Source organism: Lates calcarifer, linkage group LG13 (genome assembly GCF_001640805.2).
Source record: "Lates calcarifer isolate ASB-BC8 linkage group LG13, TLL_Latcal_v3, whole genome shotgun sequence".
NCBI lineage: Eukaryota > Metazoa > Chordata > Actinopteri > Centropomidae > Lates > Lates calcarifer.
The window spans coordinates 23,357,705-23,381,389 of NC_066845.1; the positions used below are offsets into that span (position 1 = coordinate 23,357,705).

At 43.0% G+C, this 23,685-nt stretch overlaps 1 protein-coding gene across 1 annotated transcript; it reads left to right on the forward strand.

The window, feature by feature from the left end:
* Positions 1-173: 173 nt before the first annotated feature.
* Positions 174-22,689, forward strand: hs3st1l2 (heparan sulfate (glucosamine) 3-O-sulfotransferase 1-like 2). Its single transcript, XM_018669064.2, has 3 exons — positions 174-558; positions 20,198-20,591; positions 21,314-22,689. Exons 2-3 carry the CDS (start codon positions 20,334-20,336, stop codon positions 21,977-21,979), a joined length of 924 nt encoding a protein of 307 aa, XP_018524580.1. The 5' UTR covers positions 174-558; positions 20,198-20,333; the 3' UTR covers positions 21,980-22,689.
* The last annotated feature ends 996 nt before the right edge of the window (positions 22,690-23,685 follow it).

The window sequence follows — 23,685 nt, forward strand, 5'->3', positions numbered from 1 at the left end:
AAAAGACCTGATGGGAGAGAAATGGAAAAGACAAGACGGGGAAAAAAGAGGGAGGACGGAGGAGAGGGAGAGGGGTGTTTCCCTGAGGCAGAGATGTGTTTGTGTGTGAAGTAATCTCTCTCTCTCTCTCTCTCTCACCCACACACACACACACACACACACACACACACTCTCCCTCTCTCCCAGTCACTCAGTCAGTTGCAACAACACGCTCACAGAGGTCGGCAGCACAAAGCGCAGCCGCTCTCTTACCAGCTTGCACACACACACACACACTCGTGCATACCTCATCGCACAACACAAACACACACATACGCACACTTACTCACTCAGACACTTGACACACACACACACACCTCCTCCTCAGCGACGCCCGGCAGGCTGAAGCAAAGCTGACAAGAGGAAGGAAGGAGTAGAGGAGGAAAGAGACCAGCGAAAATAAGAAGATAAGAGAAGAAGAAGAAGAAGTAAAGGAGGAAGAAGAAGAGGAGGGGATAAAAGAGACTGGTGCGGATCCTAAGAGGAAATAAAGACACATTTTGGGAGAACAGCAGTCAGGTAAGACGTCCTTTTCATTTCCCTTTCACTCTCTGCTCATCTCCTTCTTTGTAATAGCACAATGACTCTGAAATCCACTGCACTCTGTTCATCACAGACAATATTTCATGTTCATCTTGTGAAAGTCTTTGTGCTGTGCCGGGTGACTGTACCTGCACAGTGCGAGCAGGCAGAGTTCACCTCATCTACCCTCGCTCTCGAGGAGTCTATGACCTCTCCTCACTCCACATCACAAGTTCAGAAAATCACTGGTTTTTGGAGGCTTGCTTGTTTATTGTTTTTATCTGTGAGGGAGTAGAATTAAGATGAAGCGGTAAACTTTGACTTGCTTTAGTTGCTGTTAAGTCACAAATGAGTAACTTCTTTGCTACACAGTAAGAGACTTTTATCTATGTAAATGAAGATGAGCATGTCTATTTGTGTGTGTGAGTTATGAGGGAAATGAAAGTGGAAAGAAAAATGTTTTTAAGGAGAAGTTTTTAAATCTATCAAGAGTTCCTGAGAATCTCAAGGACATCTTTCACAGGTTGTTTTGGGGGGGGGACCTGTGCCCATCAGATAAGAGCTGTTGATGATGTGCTTGCCAACACCAACACTTACTTTTACTCATTTAAAAAACAACTGTTTCAAAAAGAAGCCACCTGCACTCTGAGACTGTTCTCCTCTCAAGCAAAACTACTGCATCATTTCAGTCATTTCAACATAACGACCCCAAAACAGTCAGGGGACAAAGACCTCTGGCAGAAACTGTGGCTCTTGTTCGTCGAGAGCAAAGGAGGAAATTGTGTGACGTCGTTTCACAGCCACAAAGTCCACAGAGGGAGGAGGCTGCATGGGTCAATAACATTTTAGACTTTGTCACAGGAGACCGCTGTTTGTTTCCAGTTTTCTGCCAAAAGTTAACATTGGTTTCTTTGAGCCGTGACCACGCTCGTCCTCTGACCTTGGCCGAGTGGTTATTGTTGTAACCGTGACACTGAAACTCTCCTCAACAAAGAAATTATTTTAACCAAAAACCACAATGTCTGTCAAACCTAAACCAAGCTGTATTTCTGCCAGAGTGAAACCAAACTTTAACCATGTCTTTATCAGAACTGCCAGTGTTGGTTTTGTAAACAAACAAACAATGCGTCCTAACAATACGGGCGTCAGATCAAAAAATGCTTACGTGTCTTCCAAGCTCTGCATTTCGTCACGTAATTTGTGGGACTTTGTAGCAAAGACCGAAGTAGAAACACATCTAGACTGTATTGTACTGTCCTTGACATTTCAGTGTTTAGTCTCATGTCTTTCTTGTAATAATATAAAAAAAAAAAAACCCAAACAAAACCAAAGACAAAAACCTCACGGAGCATTTGATCCAAACTGTGAACACAAGACAGCTGAAACAAGGCAGTAATCCCCAGCCAGCAGCACTTATCATGACACTCCCACATGACTAATTGCTTAAGTAAGTCTGTACCGTGAAGAACAATACCTTTGCTGGAGCGTCTGAAGAATTCAAACAGACTGTAAAAACGACGGAGCAGATTCAGGTCAGAGAGGCTGCGAAGGGACAGACGTGGTGTGTGTTGTGTTTTTGACCTCTGCTGTGTTTAAAAATAAAAGAGTTGAGAAGGAGAGAGACAGAGGAGAAGACGAGAGCAAAGGAATGAATGGAGTTATTGTCTGGTGTGTGTGTGTGTGTGCTGAAAGAGGGGTGTGTGTTTTGTGTGTTCCCAAAACAAACTGAGAGCAATCATTATCATGTGAGAGGTTAATGTTACACCGTGTCTCATAACAAAAATATCACGTTAAGGAACTCTTTGATACTGTAACACAGAAACTCACGACTTCCTAAGAAAAATCATCTGTTCACAGGCAGTCATGTGTTTCACGTTACTTTTCTTAATAAGCAGAGGAAGAACTGGGTAGTTAGCATGAGCAGTGACCAGACAACTGGAACTGGCTTTAAAGGTCAGACCCACAGAAACACACAATCTTCAACAGAAAATTTCATCTCCTCTCAAAATCAATCCTAGAAAAGGTCAAATCTTTAAACCTGCAGTAACTGATTTCTTTGGCCACTTGGGGGCAGCAAAAACAAGTTGTGAACATTGATATATCATCAACGCAAACTAACTAACTAATCGAGGCAGCGGTTTTCCAGCAACTCCTGTGTTCTGTGAGGATAAAATTACTGTTTTTGTCAGTGGAGTTTGGTGGTGATATATAGCGATGGTTCTTGTGAAACAAAGAAGATTTTACTTTTATAAAAAGTTTTATCTCTGCAGAACAACCATTGGTTTACACTGCAGCAGCTGTTAGCAGTGGCCACGTACACTGCTCTTGCTCAATACTGCACCGATTCCAAAGACTTTTGTCCCTATTAATCATTTACACCCCAAAATATGAACAAAATAAGGCCCAAGTCCAAAACTACCAGAGTTAATAACTGTTTTAAGACCAGTGAGTGTGAACTAAAGGTTAAGACTTTGCAGAACCACTCACCTCTGAAGGAACCCCTTGTGATAAGGCCTATTCAACCCTTTAACTACATCATACTTGCTGCATATCCAAAAAATAAGTTGCTGTTCCACACGTGAAGATTCTGTTGGTTGACTAATTCTAAACAGATCACGTTACTCTAGCTCATGTTGAATATTCCCATTACCTTTGTCCCATTAGAAGAAATTTAAATGGTCACGAGACACAAAGATACGGACTGTTTGTTGCAGCTTCTTCCACTTATCTCTGCTACGACGTGTGTAGACTTTAAGAGTCATCAAATGAAGCCTGAAAATCCTTCTTTTGCCTTGATACAACACAAGCAATAAACCTAAAACTTTTAAAAGCAATAGTGGCCAGTATAAGTGTCAAATGATCAAAATGAATGACAACAAAGTCAAGAAAACAGCACTTTAGGTGTCGTCTTGCATTATTTCTCACAACGAACAAAAGTTGTGAACTGGAGTTATATCACACTTCAGAAAAGTTAAGACCGAAACAAAACAGGAGCACAAAACTGCCACAGTAATTAAAACCCACAGACAGTAAACAGGCGAATCAATTACAAAGTGATTAGAACATAAAACACTGTCAATAAAATGCAGACAAGCAAAGCAGCAGTAATAAACCTTCCACCTTAAAATAATTTTCTGTTTTTTCAGGGAGTTTTTTCTTCCTGTACACTTCTGAATTGAATTAATTTGCCCCCCCCCCCCCCCCCCCAAAAAAAAAAAAAAAAACTGATTAAGATTACGTACTTAGGAAGCTTCGCTGCCGGAGCTTCACAGCTGCAAATCCTTGTTCTGCAGAAAGCTGACAACCCCCTCCTCCCTCCCCCGGCCATGAGGAAGTTGGAAGAACATGGGATTTTCAAAAACTGAACTCCGATAAATTTTCTGTTAAAAAACAAAGAGGAAGAGACAGTACAGAGAGAGGTATGGGGGGATGGAAACTCAGGGACAAATTGAGCAAAGTTTGATGGAAATATGGTAAAATGGATTTTTTTTTTTTTTTTTTTTTTTAAAGGAAATTAGGAACACGGGATGATTAGAGAGCGTGATAAGAGCCTGAGAGCGACACTGACAAAGACATTGTGTCAAATCTATGGGTATGTGTGTGTGTGTGTGTGTGTGTGTGTGTGTGTGTGTGTGTGTGAGGGGGTCTCTGCCACCTTGGTAGCAGAGTACATTATGGCTGTTTGGGCACATTAAGGGGCATTAGCTGGAGGAGCAGCCCTGAATAATGCATGGCCTTTTATTTATGAGCAGAGTGCATACGTCCTCTGAAGCGCACTGAACCAGGGCACACACACACACACACACACACATACTATAACACAAAGTCCTCCCTTTTTCACTCACCCTGTCATGTGCTCATAACATCACGAAATCTGGCAACCTGGCAGCGTGCATATGCATATACTTGTGTGTAGCTATGTGTGTGTAATTCATCAGACTTGTGCAACATCGTGTCACATCATGAAATAAAAAAAGTGAGCAGCAGACGGTCGGTGCGCTCTGCTGAACGGTCCTCAAGTCTGACAGAGCAGCCAATGAGCCCATTAACATCTCACACACACTGTTACACACACACACATACAAACTCATGCAATGCACTTACAAGAGTCATATTCAGATGACTTCTGACGATCAAAACTTTTAAGTGTCATTTTTACGATTGCCCCTTCTCAGAGCTTTATCGTGCTGGACTGAATCTTCAGGCCTCATCCGTTACTTTAGAATTTCCTTCCAAAGCAAATTATCGTTCGACATCTACTCTCTCAGAAATAACCGCAGGCATTAAAGCCGGAGTTCAGAAGCATCAGCATCAGTTTATTTTTAACATCTTAAAGGTGAATTGAGGGATGCTCCACTTATTTACTATGGAGAGATAATGTTGCATCTTCTTTGTCAGTCAAAATGTACAAATACCAACTTTTTCACTCGCACTGAAACACACCTTTAAAGCTCCAGTTTTGAGTTGATAGTTTAAATAACCACATTAGTGGTTTTGCAAGTTTTACACAATCAACAATGTATTTCATACAATCGTCTGTCCAAAGAAAACTTCTCACAAAATCCTTACAAAATAGTTTAAGGAGTTCCAGGACTATACTACTAAAGATTTGTGGTTGTGGTGGTGACCTTAAGTCTTTTTCTGTCTACGTTTGTGATGGTCACAGATTTGTTGCTGCTTTGTTGCTAGACTTAGCAACTTTTCAAACCCTTTAGTGACTTTTTTCCCCTCAGAAAAGCACCTAGCGACAAATGCAGCCACTTTTTGAACAAACCTTAGCAACTTTCTGTAGAGGGGAGTCGCCAGCATTGCCCCATGAGCAAGAGACACTCTTTCTGCATCTTCTCTGTGCAGTGAAGCAACACATTCAACCGACGCGGCAGCTGACATAGGCGTGAATAAACTGCGCATGTGTAGTGTTGCCAAGGACCAAGATGCAGGCTTAGTGCATAAGAGAAATAACTTTCCTTCCGATCATTTTACAAGTAAAATCGTTAAAATCACAGCTCTACTTTAAGTATCCAGTGATGCCATCATGGTTATAAAACCTGGATCTTAGCAGTGGAGCAGCACCAGCTTGGAACAGTCACTTACGTACAGAAAAAAACATGTAAATGAACTTTATCCGGACTTCAGATGTGAGCACAGAAAGTGGGAGAGCAGCAACCAGATAAACCAAAGAACTGACACCACCTGACGAAGGACAGAATACAAATACGACACAGTGACGTCACAAATATGCTAATGAGCGCAGGACATGATATTTAGCGACCTTTCGTGCAGGCTAGTGCTACTTTGTAAGTAGTTGGCAACACCACACAGATCACTTCGGTGTGTAAAGGTTATTTTAGCTGCTATCAAAAAGTTGAACAATAAGTCCTTAACATGCTCCGAGGAACACAAATGTGAAGATCTACGCTGCTGAATACTTTGGGGTGAGATTGTTTGGTCCGCTAAATATTCAAAGTTTATTGCAGATTCTGTGGTTACACATTCAGATCTGAACTTTAGACTGTTTGCCTACACGTTCTGTATTTCAGCTCTGTTAATTACGTGGTACTGCATCAGTCCTGGGGGGGTTTATTCCTTTCGTTTTGCCCTCCTGCACACGGAGCTCAGAGGTCAGCTACAGAGCAGCCGTCCTGTGGCTGGCAGGGTTTCAGTGTCTAGCTCAAGGGCACATCAGCATAATGAGATGTCTGTCAACACACTGGGCTCAAGCCAAAGTTTTCAGGCTGAAGGATGATCTTCCCACTCACCATGAACAAGAACATCATCGCTCCACCTGAGTGGAATACAGATTCAGACGGACTTAGAATAAGTGAAAACAGTGGACTTGGAAAGTTGGGAAATGTGTCATTATTTAGAGAAAAAGTTGGTGTTTGTGTGTCACTTTTTTGGTGGTTTCTTGGCAGGTTTTAATGTTTCACATACTTCTCTAATCCACCAAAAATCTGAATTATGACAAAAGAATTTCCTAATTCTTGTCACTTTGGCAAAAGAAGAGGTCAAATCTGAACAGCAGCGATCAGCAGCAGCCTTCAAACTCTCATCTCACATCTGTTGAACCCTTGTCCCGTCCCCACTGATAGACTGCACCTCCTCCGCCCTGCTGCCTCCTGGTGTCCTGCCAATTAAAATCAATCAGCCCAATCTCCCACGTATCGACCCGCTCTGTACAGTAACAAAATCATTAGACACGAATCCTGGCCCGCTCCCAAAATTCAAGAGAAAAGTATCAAAGCAAGGTCATGGAGGGCAAACACAAAGACTCCAGAGGGAGGAACAGCACTTTGGATTTGCGGCGTGACCTTGATGGATACCAGACAGTAGTTGGGAGCTTGAAGCTGGGTGGCAGTGAGTGAGTGTGTGTGTGTGGGTGTGTGTGGTTAGTGATGGCTCTCATTAATTTCCAGTTGCAGAGACGTCCTGAGGACTGTGTGTGTGTGTGTGTGTGTGTGTGTGTGTGTTGTGGTGTGACAGGGAGGAAGGAGGGAGTGTGTGGGGGTTAAGTAGGAAGGCAATGAAGCCATTTAAGAGTCATAAAGTGCTTGGTCAATCAAAACCACCCCCTGCCAGGCACCTCATGTCCTCCTCTGTGTGTGTGTGTGTGTGTGTGTGTGTGTGTAAATGTGATGGAGTATGTACATGTGTTTGCATAAAGTATGTGTGTGTCACTGTGAGTTAAAAGAGCAACAAAAACAGGTGCATGTAGGTGTTTCTGTGTGTGTGCGAGAGAGAGAAAGCATGCATGTGTGTCATCTGTGTGTAGTGTGTGTGTGTGTGTGTTGATGGGGATGAGTGAGCCAGTCTGGAAAGTCAGTGGGATTCTGGGCTCAAAGAGAGAAAGGAAGGGAGAGAGAAAGAAAAGGATGCACCACCGGTCGAGCTCTGTGAAAATAGCAACAGAGCAGATGCAGCGATTAGAGAGTAATTTGTCCGGCAACATCACAGTGTTGTTTGTGTGGGTAAATAATGTGTGTGTGCATTTGCACCTACATCTCTGAGTCAGACATTCAGCCTAATTTGTAGCCACTGCAGGGCTCTGTCTTTTGTACCGTTCCTGTTCTGTTTGCAGCTGTTTATTATTCTCACCATACATATACATCATTAGAAAGCACATTGTGTTTCCATAGTTATGCAGATGACACACAACTGTACGTCTCTGTCGAACCAAATGATGCTGCAGCTGTAACCTCCATTACTGCCTGCCTTCTGGCAAAAAATACCTGCATGAGCAATAATCACTTTTAAATTAAACAAGGACAAAACTGAAATCCTGCTGCTCAGCTCTGCAACGAAAAGAAATGTTGTTTATTAATCTGAGGAAATTATCTCCCTAGATAAAAATCTGAAGTCACAAGCTTTGTATTTAAGTCCCACATTAACAAAGTGATGAAAACATGGCAACGTGGCTTAAGTACGACCATTTATAGCTCAAAGCAATGCTGAAAAACTGATTCAAACTGATTTCAGCTCAATCACAACTCTGCATCTCGGCCACGAACCAGAACCAAGACAAGAGAGAGAAGCACATTAGTCCAGTTTTAGCTGCTCACTGGAATTTAACATTAAAGCTTAAATGAGGAAATTTGACATGAATGCACATGAAGCGAAGTCGTCCTGCTACAGAGCTGAACTCTTCTACATAAGCATCAGAATTTCCATTTAAGGCAGAAAGCTGAGCACTGACACCATCAGTGCTGTAACATGTTATTTTTACTTGTTTCTATTTGACTCACATGGGAATTACTTTAGCTGAAGTCCCGCCAAATGTCAGCTTGTAAAACGTGCCAGTATTACACATCAGAGCCGTGTTTGGGGAAACACCATAGGGCCTGGTGTTCTTTAGAAAAAGGTCTTTACTTGCCGAGAAGACCTTCAATTTAAACAACCATACAGGTTACTTGTCCTCGACCCATTGGAGTGTACCAGCGGCAGCCATTACCAGAACTTTGTCATCATTATAACACACAGTTTGGTTGGGTTTAGGCTCAAGGAAAAGGAAAAATCACAGCCTGGGATTAAACAAGTACGTCCTTAAGGTTAGAGGAGCATCATTGTCATGGTCACAGTAATCAATAAAAGAAACAGTGGTTTCCTGTAAGTCCTGTGTTTTGTCGATCCATCCACCCATCCTCCTCCTATCATGGCTATAATCAATATGTACACAGCTAGGTGTTTGCACAGACGACCTGTGGGCTTGTTTTTTTTTTTTTTTTTTTTTTACAAGAGGACAATCTCTGACTAATGCAGCTTTAAAAAATCCCAAACATAGCTGCTGCCCCGGGTATCTGTCTGTCTCCCTGTGTGTCTGTGTTGACTTTAGGGCTGAGCAGTTTAGACACTACTCAGATTAATCGTCCATTTTGGACAACAAAGCCACCAGCAGCCAGTTTGGCTTATTACTGTCGCTGTAGGGCACCGTTTGGCTGTAACACCACACCAACTGCGACATCATCTGTAACCGCCACCACCCTCCCTCTGTCCCCTGATTCTCTCACCTTCTCTTTCTCTCTTTTTCCATCCTTCCCAACCTCCTCACTTTAATAATCCTCAGTCCCTTGGGTGTACTGCCCAGGTGAGCGGGATCTAAACAGTCGTTGCCATGGTAAGCTGCCAGCAGGAGCCCAAACACACCTGATGATGCAGGTACATCATTTCTTTCTCCCTCTGTCTGTCCCTTTCTCTTCATCTGTCACTTATTTTCTACTCTTCTTTCTCCAGCCCTCATATCCTCCTCTTTTTTTCCATAAACACCATCTGCTTTTCTTTCCCCTTCATTCTCTGATTTGTTTTTCATTTTCCTTCTGCCCCTATAATATGTAACCCAGAAAAACTGCAGTTCAGGACCTGGATAATATTTGGGCTCACTGGCCCGTGATGATATTGACCGGACACAGCTTGCCCGCCCCCATCTGTCAGTCTGCCCTCGTTCCAGACACCCATATGTACACAAGCGTGACACCCTCACGTACGGCGAACGACAATGAATTCACCCGAAAAAAACAAGTTAACGGAGCTGACCTCGCCGACGTGCCAAGAGGGGCGCACCCAAATCCACCCATGCCTTATCCCCCAAAGTACCACACACACTTATTCACAACTGTCCCGCACCCCTCGAGTGTCCCGCTTTGCCTCAGTGACAGTCGGGTTAAATCCACTCTGACGGGTCAGGCTCCTCTCACTGTCAGGCCAAGCTGTCGGGGCTACTGTCACTGTGAGAGAGAGCACATATGTTGTACCTGTGTGTGTGTGTGTGTGTGTGTGTGTGTGTGTGTGTGTGTGTGAGGGTGGCATTAAAGCGGGGACAGGGGTGTTTAATAATGTGTTTATTACTAAGATATCTCAAAACTAATATTACTTTAAGTGAAATTTAGAGGGTTAGACTGTGGATCAAGAAAAAAATTACTGGTACCAGACTCCATTGACAAAAACATGAATTTTACCAAGCTGAATATGGGGGTAGCTGCCTCAGTCAGCCTAGTTTATTTGTGTTATTTGTGTGACAACACAATAACACAAATAAACATAATGTTGGCAGACACAACAGCAATCTGAGCCTGTCGGAGGCAAAAACAAACACTTATTTTGAACAATTGGACAATTGTCCATTAGATTACACTGCAGCAGCTGTTTGTGGTGGCAGGGTACGCTTAATGCTGCACCAATTTTTGTCATTTACATCCAAAAACATGGGAAAATAAGGCCCAGGTTCAGAAATACAGGAGTTAACCTTTAAGATTTCCCTTAATTGACCTGTGTGATGACAGGAGTTCACTTGATGCCGCTGTTCAAGTGGGATATTATGTCTCATTTCATGGATTACAACCTTAAATAGTGGGTAAACTGTTTTGTAAGAGGGGGTAAGCCCATAAGTGGTGGGTGTGTGAAGTTAGCTGGTGTGTGAGAGAGGAGGAGAGAGACAGACAAAGATGGAAAAAAGTGAAACAAAGAGAAAAAGATGGCTCATCATGTACCTGACTCAGGGGATGACCAAGCATCGCCAGGCAGGCAACCTCTCTCTCTCACCTTCATAAATCTAGATGGCATGTGTCGGGCTCTGTGCCAGGTGGGCCATGTAAACACACACACACACAGACAGACACACACCCCAGACATGCAGACATAAGTGTGTAGTACTTGCCAGGAGCGATGCCCAGACATTCAAGCCAAAAGCCCTTTTAATTAGAGCAAAATTTACTCACGCTTCCAGTCTGTTTTGCACGCACACACACACACACACACACATATATATATATATATATATATATATATATATATATACATACGCATTATTACAGAAACAGCTTGCCTTTTTATGCATGCACACACACACACACACATACATATACACAAGGGTTCCTTTGATAAAAGTGCATTTCCTAATCAGATTCCCCTCTGTGCACTTTCTGATAAAACAACAACAGTACAACCCCCACTTCTTCCTCTTCTTCTGCGCACACACACACACACACACATGCTCAACATTTCATGCTACACACACACACACACAGACACAGTAAACACACACTAGAGAGGAGAAGGAGCAGGCGCGTTTTGGTGTTTGATACGGTTGACCCAGATCTTGGAACATGCACAGCTGAAGATGGGGAGGAGGGGGGAGGATGATGGGGCAGGGGTCTTAAGAGGAGAGGGGAGTTATCTGGGTGTTATGCATGTGTGAATGAATAAGATGATGAGTGGGTGAAAGAGTGATGGTGGGTGTGGCCGCCGGGGCTGCTCAGAGAGGGGTTTTTTTTTGTCTAATTTGAAAACCAGCAGGGGGCTGATGGGTAAAAAGACGGACAGACTCCAGCAAAGGTCACAGTGAGCTGGAACTAAACGAACAGAGAGACTGAGAGTGATAGATAAAAGACGACAAATAAACATAAAACGACATGAGGAGAGGCTTTCAGCAGACGTTACGTAGACACTACACTTACTACTCTATTTGTAAACTCACTTCATTCACGTCTCAGTGGGATTGAAAGGGCAAAGTTAATTTGTTGTGTTTTTAGCTGGACACTAAACTAATCACTAATACTGTAGTTGGCACGGAAACTAGAGCTAGATAAACAAACTAGATAAACAATTAGTTTACTCTGCTAATGCTCAAATGCACTATTTTGGCAAAAGAAATGAGAGTACAAAACTGTGTTGTACTAACAACAAATGATCAGTGCTGTTTTAATAATAAACATGAGGGAAATAGAAATGTACGTTCATTTATTTATGTCTGTTTGTTATCCAAGCTGATAGAAAACATCCTTGTTGTGACGTTTAGAGGAACTGATCGACACTGAGCCACCAGCTACTTACAGGACGTAGCATAAACTCAGTGGCCTCGGTTGCCGACGCCGAAACAAAGATGTGGGTCAACCTGAACCCCGGGGAACTGGACTTGTCTCCTGCAGTTTCACCTCCTTTGACTCCCAGTGCTGCTAATGTTCCACCATCCGTACGCAGACTGTTCAAAGCACGATGTTTGTTCCAGCTCGTTTAGATTAATATATAAATGCAGATACAAATTAAATCAAAGTTGCTTCAGGTACGTTTCAGCCACTCATGACTCTGTAGCACGCGAGCTCTCTGGCAGTTATATTTTCCTCCGTCTTTCTCAGTGTCTGAATCTGACAAAAATAAATAATGAGCAGTCAAATACAGCAGTGCTGCAAAATCATTTGCTTTGTAGACTTGATGGTGTTGATCTTAGAGGATCATATTTTGGTCAAGAAAGACGATAAAATTGTTGTTCCTTCCTGTTTCCTAGAGACCGATAACACTGGTCTCTTTTAACCATGACCATCTGCATTTTCAGATTGGAGCTTTTTTAGCTCATACTCTCTATACGAACGTACTGTCCCAGCACAAGAGGAACTTTAGTGACGTGAACGTACGTGAATGTGGAAACTCGTCAAAAACAGCTCGTAAAAAATGGAACAAAACATATATACAATGGTGGAAAGTACAACACAATTTTAATGTAGCCGTGCAAACCGTCAGCCGGCTTATGTCACCTCCGCATTCCTGAAGTTGCGTAGTTCTCGAGGGAGCTCCACAGCTGTTTGGCTCAAAAATACCTCACGACCGCTTCCTAACCTTTATCACTTAAGTTGTTATTGTAACCACAACAATGAAGTTCTCCTAACCAAAACTAAGTACTTATTTTAACCCAAGCTATGCTCTTTCCTTTCCCTCAACCTAATCACGTTGCATTTGTGTGTAAACCTAACAAAACCATAGCGCTGTCACGCCATGAAACAGATTTTTGGAAGGCACAGACAATATGAACCTGCCAATAGGGGCAGGAGATTGAAAAAAACTTCCACAAACAACATACTGTGTCATTTGGAGTGCTTTTTAGTTCAAGAACATCTCTGTACGTCACTGCTAAGTGTTGTTAACAATGCCCATATGAGTTTTAGCAGCTCAGACAAACCTCAGAGAGAGAGAGATAAAGAGAGAGGAAGAGGCTCTTGTCAGGATCCACTTGGACTGTTCTGTCTTCTTCTTTTACTCTGAACCCCTCAGGAAAAGATCAAGTCTTCTACTCATGCAGGAAACTTAAGCGTATGTCTCCTCGGGCTCAGTACCTGGTGCAGGGTGCCTCGAACTTCTCACACAAATAGACAGAATGCCTGGAAGAGGCGAAGCACCTTGACTTCAATAGAGACGGGAGGGTTCTTTTCACTCTCGTTCATATCTCATGTTTCTTTCATCTTATCTATGAACTCTGGGAGACCTGGCAGCAGATAGGACGCTTTGTTGGGCTTAAAAGGATTTTTGTAACATACTGAGACGGGGTGAAAGAGGAAGGGTGGACTTGTAGAATCTCATGAGTATCCCTTCTGTATTCATACACTGTCAGACATCACAAACCACCATTCAAATCCTCACTCTTCATTGTCCTCCATCTTTTCTGTGCAATAACTGAGGAATACGGGAAGAAACGCCCGCGGTCGGCCCGATCTGGAAGCATGACCGATTCCCGTCTCTCTCAGATGGCTTCATCTATTTTGATTACAGACCCCCCTCCGAGTGTTGGCCCTCTCCTCTTCAGGCGGGTAATGGGAACGAGATGGGAAATAGGACCAGCCTTGTTACATTTCCTTTGTTATTCTGAAAGGCAATCATCTCCGTGGCTGTGATGTACGTGTGCTGTAATCAGGGAGTGCGATTGGTTGAGCTGGAGCAGGGCGGCGAGACGGTGTGGAAGTTTGGAGGTAAAGAAAGACAAATGGCTGAGGAAATGAAGGTGGGAACCCAGCAAATAAAGAAAAAGGAAGGAGGCCAGAGTGTAAAAGAGAGATGGAGGGGGGGGGACTGAATGGAAGACGAAAGAAAAGGAGGAGGACAGAGAGAGTTTTATCTGACTCTCACAGCCCCGGTGATATGACAGGCTTGGCAATCCAAAGCGTTTCACCATGCCACCCCCTACCAGGGACAATCTTCCTTGCTGCCTTACACACACACCCTCCTGCAGAGTACACACACACACACACACATACCAACTGTACCTCACCCCATCCTGCCTCCCCGCCGCCGTCTCCTCCCTCCCTGCCACCCTGCATCTCTCTGTACAGGATAATCCTTCCCCCACCCCCCAAATACCATCGCTCAGTAAAAAGATATTTCCAAGGGCCTGGATCGCAGGCAGTCACATGCTGCGCTCCCGCACAATAGGCAAAGGCGCTGCACACATGCAGATGAGACGAGATACACACACACACATCGAAACTTATAAGACATGGGGACTCTCCCAAAACGCAAATGACAGCATCTGCCTTTCACAGATAATTACACTCCACCCTCCCCCTGTTCTTTTTTTTTCCCCTCTCCATCTCTATCTTCCCCCGGCCTGGCGAGATACTTGTGTTTGTCAATATGGAGAATTCACGCATCATTGACAGTCCTGGCATTGTTGTTGTTGTTGTTGTTGTTTGTTCTCCCTATCCGTGCTGGCTAATGTGAATCACAAGAAGCGATGAGCAGGAAAGACAAGGACTTGCAATGACTCATGTGAGCCTCATTGAGCAGAGCAAAGAGGCTAACTTAGAGCTGATATGGTGCTGATAAAAAGAGTCGTCCAGCCATTAAATGGTGCTAATAACGTCGGCCATTTTGTTTGGATTTTGTGTCATTTACACCAACAAGGCCGAGCATGTCGTATCCTAAAATCTGTTACACGCCTTAAGTATGTCTACTTTAGATTTTTTTTGGTCTTTGTGTTTAAAAAAAGGACTTTTTCATGTAAATTTCAAAATGCATTTATGCAAAATAAGTATTCAGGACATGTACAATGTATAAACATCTGTAAATGAAATGTTTCTGAATCAAAATACTTTAGAAAAAGATGGAGTAAAGTTGAACAAAAAGTCTATTTATCTCCTTGAAAAAGTTTCACTTACATGTACGCAGAGCTGCTTCTCATTTCTAAATCCGACCCTGTCTCATTTCCAGTTCGTCAAGATTAAAAGTTTATCGACTCAAAAATATTTCAGGGCGGGAAGGTGCGCTTGTGTTTTATTTATGAGCAGCTGAGAGGCTGCTGCAGGGCATCCCCATTAGCATGGTGCTGGGGTTTGTTAGCGGATCCATAAACAGGGACGTATTCAAACAGCTCGTGAAGAAAGAGTTGGAAAACAGGCTGAGGAAACGGAGAACAAAGGTGAGGGTTACGGAGGACACGGGAAGGTGAGAGGGAGGGTAGGGAGGAGGAGGGAGGAGGGAGGTCACGAGGTGAGGTGGAAGTGAAGCGACTTGACAGCAGGGAAATATTCCTGCTTACAGAGCAGTCACAAGGGACTCACTCAGCCACTTAACACAAGGCATGTGTCTCGCTGCGCACACAAACCACCCAAAAGATCTCTCTCTTTGTCTCAGTTGCGCGCACACACACACACACACACACACACACACAAAAACTGACTGGCATCAGCCCACAGTTTGCCACTTCACATCAAAATAATGGCTGTAGGTGCTCTGAATTCAGTATTCTCGCAGTTTGCTGGCAGCTGCTGCCGACCATGAGGCAGAGTTCATATGTGGGACAGTTGATGCTGGCCGAATCCACAGAGAAGCATTCAAATCACACTGTTATTGTCGTCGGACACAGGCCAACGTAAATCATGCAAAAGCTCAGCTTCGACTTGGCAGTGACTCATTGTTATCGAAAATGTTATGGGACTGTAGTGAGGAAATAATGAGGCAGAGCGAGGTAGTGAGAGGTAGCCAGTATGAGCAGTGTAACGTCTGAAGGGGGGGGAGAAGTTGATTCAATGCACAGCCTGAGGTTTATGCTGCAGTTTGTAGTCTGCTCATATAATGTACAAAACAGTGATGGGACACTACAAGAATCAAAAATCCTATTCAAACACAAGCGACGTTGTTTTCATTGGTGTGCAAATTCGCAAATTCTGCTCGTTTTTGGAGGCTCACATAAAAACTGTTGCACTGACTGTTGCATTTGCTTCACTGGAGGTCTTTAAGGAGATCACATCAGCCATTCGTCCAACAAAAACTGCCCTGCACCTTAACATCAGTGTCCAATGTACAGATGAATAAGGAAACAGTGAGCAGAGTGATTATAAATTAATAAATATAGAAATAAAACAAACAGTTTCGCAGAGTGCAGAGCTTTCACCACAACAGGAAATGCATTCTTGAATTCTGAGGAAGAGACACAGAGACTCAGTCGAGCCCAGCGGCTGTAAACCAGACCAATCTGTGCTGCACAAAGCAGTTTAGATGATGCAGGGAATTTTAATGGCGCATTATATTCGGTTTGCCGCACTGATTGGTTAAAGGCTGATCTGGTAATTTTGGTCTACACTTAGAGCCAGACCACACTGAGTGATGACTGCGTGAGGCAAGCACTGATGTGGAGTATGTTATGAAGTTAAATGGATGTTAGTATTTTCATGCATTTCTCAAGGCATGACAACGACAGTCACCTGGTTGGTGGGTCCATTAGTTTGGTCCAGACTGAAATATCTCAACAACAAAGACTGCCATGAAATTTAATGCTCACGTTAATCACCAAATGTTAGCATACTAGTCATAAGCATAAGCATGTTAGCGCTGTGATTTTGAGCATGTTAACATGTCGATATTAGCATTTAGCTCACAGCACAAGTGGCACTGACATAGTCAACAGCAGTACTTGTGTTTTACTTTTTATCTCTCGTTGTTTATTATCACTGTTTTGTCTTTCTTTGTGTGAGCTTACTTGGCAATAAAGACTGGTTCTGATAGTGAAACACATGATTTTATTATGTGGCTGCTGTTTCCACACTTGGGAGTCAGAAACAAACTTTTCAGGTCATCTATTGTTTTGGCGTAAAAAGTCAAAGGAGATAAAACAAACGTCAGCTCCTTTCATAATAAAATACAGGAAGCTGGACTTTCAGTACAGACAAAAGCAGATAAAAGTATGTAAAGTATGATTTCAGCTTATTGTTTAATATATGATTCTCATAACATTTTCAGCTCTGTAGTCATAAGTGAAGAGCCACCACACCCATAACACCTACATCAACAAACACAACTGTACACTGAAACTCCCACACAGAGTCAGTGGCAGAGGTTGCGGCATCAGTGACGACAGTGTCACCAAGCCAGAGGATAGCACAGAAGGCTGGGGGCGCAGCGACGCTCCCTGAAGGTATAATTAACGCTCTGCTACAGGAACAACGCTAGACAGGGTTCCTCCTCTGAACCAGAACATTGTTGCACTAATTAATAAGTCAGTCGCATCAGGGCGGCTCCAGCACAATAACAACACTAACAACAACAGCAACAGCAACAAAAGGAAAAGCACTGGGACCAAAGGAAAAACAAGAGGAAGGGTTCAGTGTAGAGTCGTCACTGGTGAAGAAGTTACAGCTGCCATTTTCATGCTAGTGGAGTAACGTGTGAGAGCAGGAGCATCTTAAGAAGCCAGTAAACCAACCTCTCCCCTGAAGCAGCTTTAATAGACCAGAATTCAGGTTTCTTTATCTTGCTAACAAACAGAGTGATAATGGTTTCAGTATTTCTTTGAGCACTGAGAGTCAGAAATTCCCAGTGTTTCCAAGGACAGTTTTTTTGTTTGTAATAACGGTCTGAACGATGAGTGTGTATGAATGTGGTGTGAGTTGAAACTCTTACCTTTTCTCGACGGGGACAACTCACTCTCCAGCTGAAACCTGTAGGCTGCTGTACACTGTGCCAGAAAAAAGCACAGGTGTAAATAATGACATTAACGATGGCTCTGGTGGAGACTCTGCTTTTTTGGAGTTGAATGAGCAGATACACTTCAGTTTTTGATTTGATTTAGTGAGGTGTAGATACTAGTGGACTTGATTTCTCTTTATCCTTTGCGGGCTGGATGTTTCCCTCTGTTTGCAGACTTTGTGCTATGTACCATACAAACATGAGAGTGGCTAGTGGCTCACCAGTGTATTTTCCAACATGTTGAACTATTCCGGTAATGGAGCATTAACTGAGGGTGGAATTTTCTCCAAAATGTTGCCATCAGCTATTTAATCTCAACTATTCTCTGGTAATCATTACTGTAGTGATCAGCCCATTAAACTGTGGATGACACTGCAACATGTTTCTACCAACATCCACAGTCTTGTATCACGATGCAGAAGCCTGATCTCCTCCCCTCTTACTCATTTTTCATTTAACAATTAACACTTTAACACATGTAAATCAGCAAATTATTCTATTTAAAGTCAGGGCAAGTTGTATATTTTGTAAATATTACACATTACAACTATCGTAGTGTCTTCCAGCTGCATGTAACCCTGAGGTTGCAGACCACCTGAACACACTGAAGACAGCAGTGTAGAACATTTTGGTTTTCTCCCACCTAACCAAAACAAAATAAAAAAAGAGGCTGAGGTATGAACTGAACTGTGGATTTGGAGAATTGTTAACGACCAGTGTAAAAACATCAGCTCTTTCCTCGACAAACCTCTGTTTCACACGCTTCACATTCTGTAAAAGACATTCACCGCAGGGAGCTGTAGAGAGCAACCTCACCCTCTCCTCTGTGGTTAAGCAGCTGATCACTTATTTTCCAACACATGGGAGAGGTCTGTGTGCCTTGCTCAAGGGCAAAGAAGACAAGAGTTCCTCACCATTTACTGTCTTTGAATAAATATAATATACCTTTTTTTTAAAGAGCACAAACATACCCAGATTTGATGTTTGGCTGATCACGTGTAGCTGATCACAGAGTTGTTTTCTCTTGCAGCAGAAGGGATGATATTTCATGCTCAGCTGAAACAAAACCATCTTGGATGAAAGATCAGTTGACTCCCTCAGTGCAGCTTGTGAAAATGTGTTCTCTTACACTTAAGAAACATCACCAAATACAGATTACACCCAACACCAGGAGACACATCGCAGCATTCAGGCTTCACTGCAGCTCGTCGTACATACTGTAAGAGTGGTTCAGTTGAACTCAGAGGGGTGTTAGTGCTCCTTGGGGAGACCCTAAACCTCATATCAGCATTAATTTTGAATGCATCTCCTCTCTGTATGCTTTAGATGTAGATTAATATTTTAATATCTTCTGGCCATAATCACATCACAGCCCAATATTCTGGGCTGAAACCGCCACTGCTTGGACAGATACTTTGTAAAATGGCATATTAAGAGTGCACAGCCATCATGAAATAGTCAAGCATGCATGCATGAAGCGACTTTCTGTAGCTATGCGGGATAAAAAGGAGCGCTCTGTTTTTGCTGACACTGACACCCCCTCTCACGGGAAAACATCTCAGATTTTTATTCAGATTCATTTGGTGTGTTTGTATCTGTCACATGCAGAAATGCAGACAATAAAACCCTGTCATGACCTGACATATTGTTTTGACCCAATGTTTTTATTAGAGCTCATACACTTTGAATCGTCATATGTAGGTCTGGTGAAGTATAACAAACATCTACATAGAAACATGTATGTACACGGCTTCTGTGGAAATGAGCGAGAAAAAGTGTCTACACTATGAAACAAATTCAGACTTAACTGCGGCAGAAATGACTTAATGTTTTTCTCTCTGATATTGCCTTAGTTTTCATTCGTTTTAAAAATGTTTGTGCTTGTTTGGCACACTCTGTATTGATATAATATGTGGTATTATGAACCATTTATTGATATTACAGATTGTGTTGTTTTAAGATGCAGCTGCTTTGTTTTATCTACTCTGAATATGTTTCTTTTGGCCCTTGCTTTCACAACAGTGTTAGTGTTTTATTTGGGCTTGTTTTGATGTGCAGACCCCAGGAAGATTTGCATTTAGAAGCTAATGAGGATGCAATATAATAAACATGTAAACAAATAAGTTATGATGGTTGAAGACTGAGGTTTTTTGTTCCTTGTTGTTGAGTTTGATGATTTGACACTGGTATCTTTCCCAAAATGTGCTAATACGTTTGAATAAACTGACATCAAAAGTGTTTTTTATTCTGCTGAAGCTACATTTGATTTACATTTTTAAAATGACCTTTAATTGTTTGTTTATCAGCTGCACTCTTGCCAAATGTATCAGTTTTCCAGTATAAAAGAAGAGTGAGAAGTGGTAGAGTGAGACAGAAAAAGTAATAACCTTTGTTGTTGTTTTTTTTTCTTGACTCATAGGTTGTCAAATTGAAGAGCTCCCTCCTGAGGCCCCCTGCTGACTGATAACAAGCACAACTCCGTACAAGTCTGGGAGCTTCATGAGCGTGTGCACATAACCTCCACTCCACCTCTGTGTGTGTGTGTGTGTGGCACCATGCTGTGGACAGTGCTACTAGCGCTGCTGGTGCTGCTGCTGCTGCAGACTCAGCTGTCTGTGTGCTTAAGGGAATTACGCACCGGGGGTTCCAGCTCCCCTGCCTACTCCTCCTCATCATCCTCTTCCTCCTCCTCTTACAATGCCACCCAGCAGCGGCTGCCCGGAGCGATTATTATCGGCGTGAGGAAAGGCGGCACCAGGGCCCTGCTGGAGATGCTCAACCTGCACCCAGATGTGGAGGTCGCAAAGGCGGAGGTAAAACACTGTGACTGTTACCTAATAATTGTACTATCACTAGTGGTGGAGTACAGTAACCAAGTATATTAAATGCTGTGGTTTAGTACAGTTTTGAGGTACTTCAAAAACAACCGACAAAAACATGGTTAAAGATGCTCTGATGTAGTTAACCAAGGACCTGATGTACTGTAGTTACCTCTCCTTTTTCCCTAATTAACCCTGCTTTTTCCTACCAGGCACAAATGACAGAAGTCCCAGCAGAGTAGATAAGTACCCTGTGTAATATTAAGATTTGAATCCAAGATCAACAGCAGTTTCCAAGAAGAGTTTAGTTCAGGGAACACATACTGTATCTCCATCAGTTCAGAAAGGCAAAGATAAAATCAGAACAAAGTCAACTCAGCCTACATAAAGTTCGTTGTGTACTTACAGTACATGGTTATGAATGATGACAGGCCTGTCCCAAAGAAGTTGCACAGAGAGAAATCCTAATCAGGGTAGTTCGAGGTGAGGACTGCAAAGTTTTGCAAAGGAATAGTGTAGATTGGTTTGGACAAGATGGGGTCAAATGAGAAGCACTGAGTGTCTTTCAGATGGTAAAAACGCTGCAGATTCTTTCAGGACTGATAAAGAAAAGTTTTCAGAACCACTGCACCAAGAAATGACATAAAAATTAACTGAGAGTTGCCACTTCCTCTTTATCTTCATTTACACCGATTCATCTTCTGTCTTTCTGTCAGGTGCACTACTTCAACGTGGAGGAGCATTTCCGCCGAGGCCTGGCCTGGTACCGAGCCCAGATGCCCTTCACCCTCCCCGGTCAGCTGACAGTGGAGAAGACCCCTGGCTACTTTGCAGCTCCTCAGGTTCCTGCACGCATCTGGGACATGAATCCTGCCGTCCGCTTGTTACTCATCGTCCGGGATCCGGCTGAAAGGCTGGTCTCTGACTACACCCAGGTCCTCCACAACCGCCTGACCCGCCACAAGCCCTATCAGCCGCTGGAGGAGCTCCTGCTGCGCAAGGGCCACATCGACCCTGGGTACAAGGCACTGCAGAGGAGCCTGTACCACCAGCATTTGGCTCGCTGGCTGGAGGTCTTCCCAAGGGAGCAGATCCACGTGGTGGATGGCGATGCGCTCATTCGGGATCCTTTCCCCGAGCTGAGAAAGGCAGAGAGGTTTCTGGACCTGCCACCAAGGATCAGCCCCAACAACTTCTACTACAACACCACCAAGGGCTTCTACTGCCTCCTGTCTGCCGGACACGACAAGTGCCTGGACGAGTCAAAAGGCAGGCCGCATGCACCCCTGAGCACCCAGGCCTTTAAGAAGCTCTGCCGGTACTTCAGGAAGCCCAACAAGCTGTTCTTTGAAATGGTGGGGAGGTCGTTCTCCTGGTGCTGATCAGTGGTGAACAGCAACTGTGGAGATACCAACACATTCAGGGAGTCAGACGGACAAAGAAAACTGTTGTTTGTGTGTTTTTGTCAGTAGAGGAGTGGAAAGGTTTGTGTTCTAAAGTCATAAACATCACTTGTTGTTGATACCTACTCAGGTATAAACGTGGCCATCAGGCGCGGCACATACGTGTCCATGAAGATACATGGAGAATTCAAACTGCTCTCATCGAACACGCGGCCAACAAAACTTTTACCATGACCATGCTGGTGCCTCCCTGGATAAACTCACTTGACGAAGCTGCGACAACCGTGCCATACACAAGTTTGAAACTGAAACACAGCTAACTACTCGTTAGTGCTCGTTTGAGGGGTGTTAAAAGAAGATGTGCAGACTTTGAAGTGATGTAGAAATAGGCAAGTGGGGGAAAGATTGTTGAACCGATTTGTTGCACTAAACAGAAACTCCTTGCTTTGATTCTCCTCAGCAGCTGTAACATGTTTGTGTGTTAGTTAAAATGTTTTAGTTGAGTAATCCTGTTTACTTCATTCTTTCGTTAACTTTTAGACGTCAAGTGAAGATATCTATTTTTTAGCTCTTTTTGAACATTTAACATTTGTTTTTTTTTTCTTTTTACCTTCAAGGCAAATGTAGTACTATCACTGATTTGTGTTTTTTAAGATGTTCTTCTAATAATAAATGTGTTCAGTCCGACAGTCTCATGCCTGAGCCCAGCTGCGAGGTTTAAAAGGTTTAAAAACATCAAACATAAAGACATAGAGAGTCACTGACAGGCCTCTCTGAAAGCTCCTCTCTCTCTCTCAAAGTGTATGAAGATGTTCTCTGTCAGTGTCTATCTAACATGTTCTATACATCGAGGATCAAAGCGAGCCTGCGTTTCTTTTCATCATCAAGTTATACCTGTCAAGGAATTACCTCCGGTTTCACCACCACACTGTAACAAATCACACCTGTGGGTCACCTGAGGGGTTGTATGTGTTGGAATAGATTTCTCACTTTAATTCATTTCATCTAGAAGAACTAGATCAGACTGACATGTCATGACAGCAGCGTAGAAAGTTGAAACCACAGGATTAAGGTGGGTTGATTTTTGTTTTGTTTTTTTTTAACCCAGATGTTTCATGACAGGGTGCTAACAAGGTTATTTTCTCAATTAATTAGTTATACATAAAATACCAGAAAGATGTGAAAGAAAGCCCATTAAAATGTCCAGACATCTTGTTGTGTTTCACCAGCAGTCCAAAACACAAAAATACTGTATTTACAATGATATAAAACAGAGAAGAGCAGATAATTCACACAACTAGGAGGCTCGAACTAGTGAATTTTTGACATTTTTGCATGAAAAAGTACTTGGTTGACACCAGCTCTAAATCTAATATTAATAAAATGCTTGCCACAAAAATTTGCCCTGAGTCCACAATATTTTAGAATTGAGTTTGACCACATGGGACTTTCTTATTGATAGCAAGGATGAGCTCAGTATTTAAAATGAGTGAGCCCAGGGTATGTTCAAATTAGTTCTGACATGACTTCCTGCAGGTTTTGCTAATGATGTGTCACAACGTTTTGATAAAATCTGCTGGATCAGTCAAATGTTAAGAGTATATCATGAGCAGCAACAACATTTAACATGTTTTATGAAGACTTGAATCATTTCCCAATCAGAGAAGCATCAGCAGCAGAGTGTT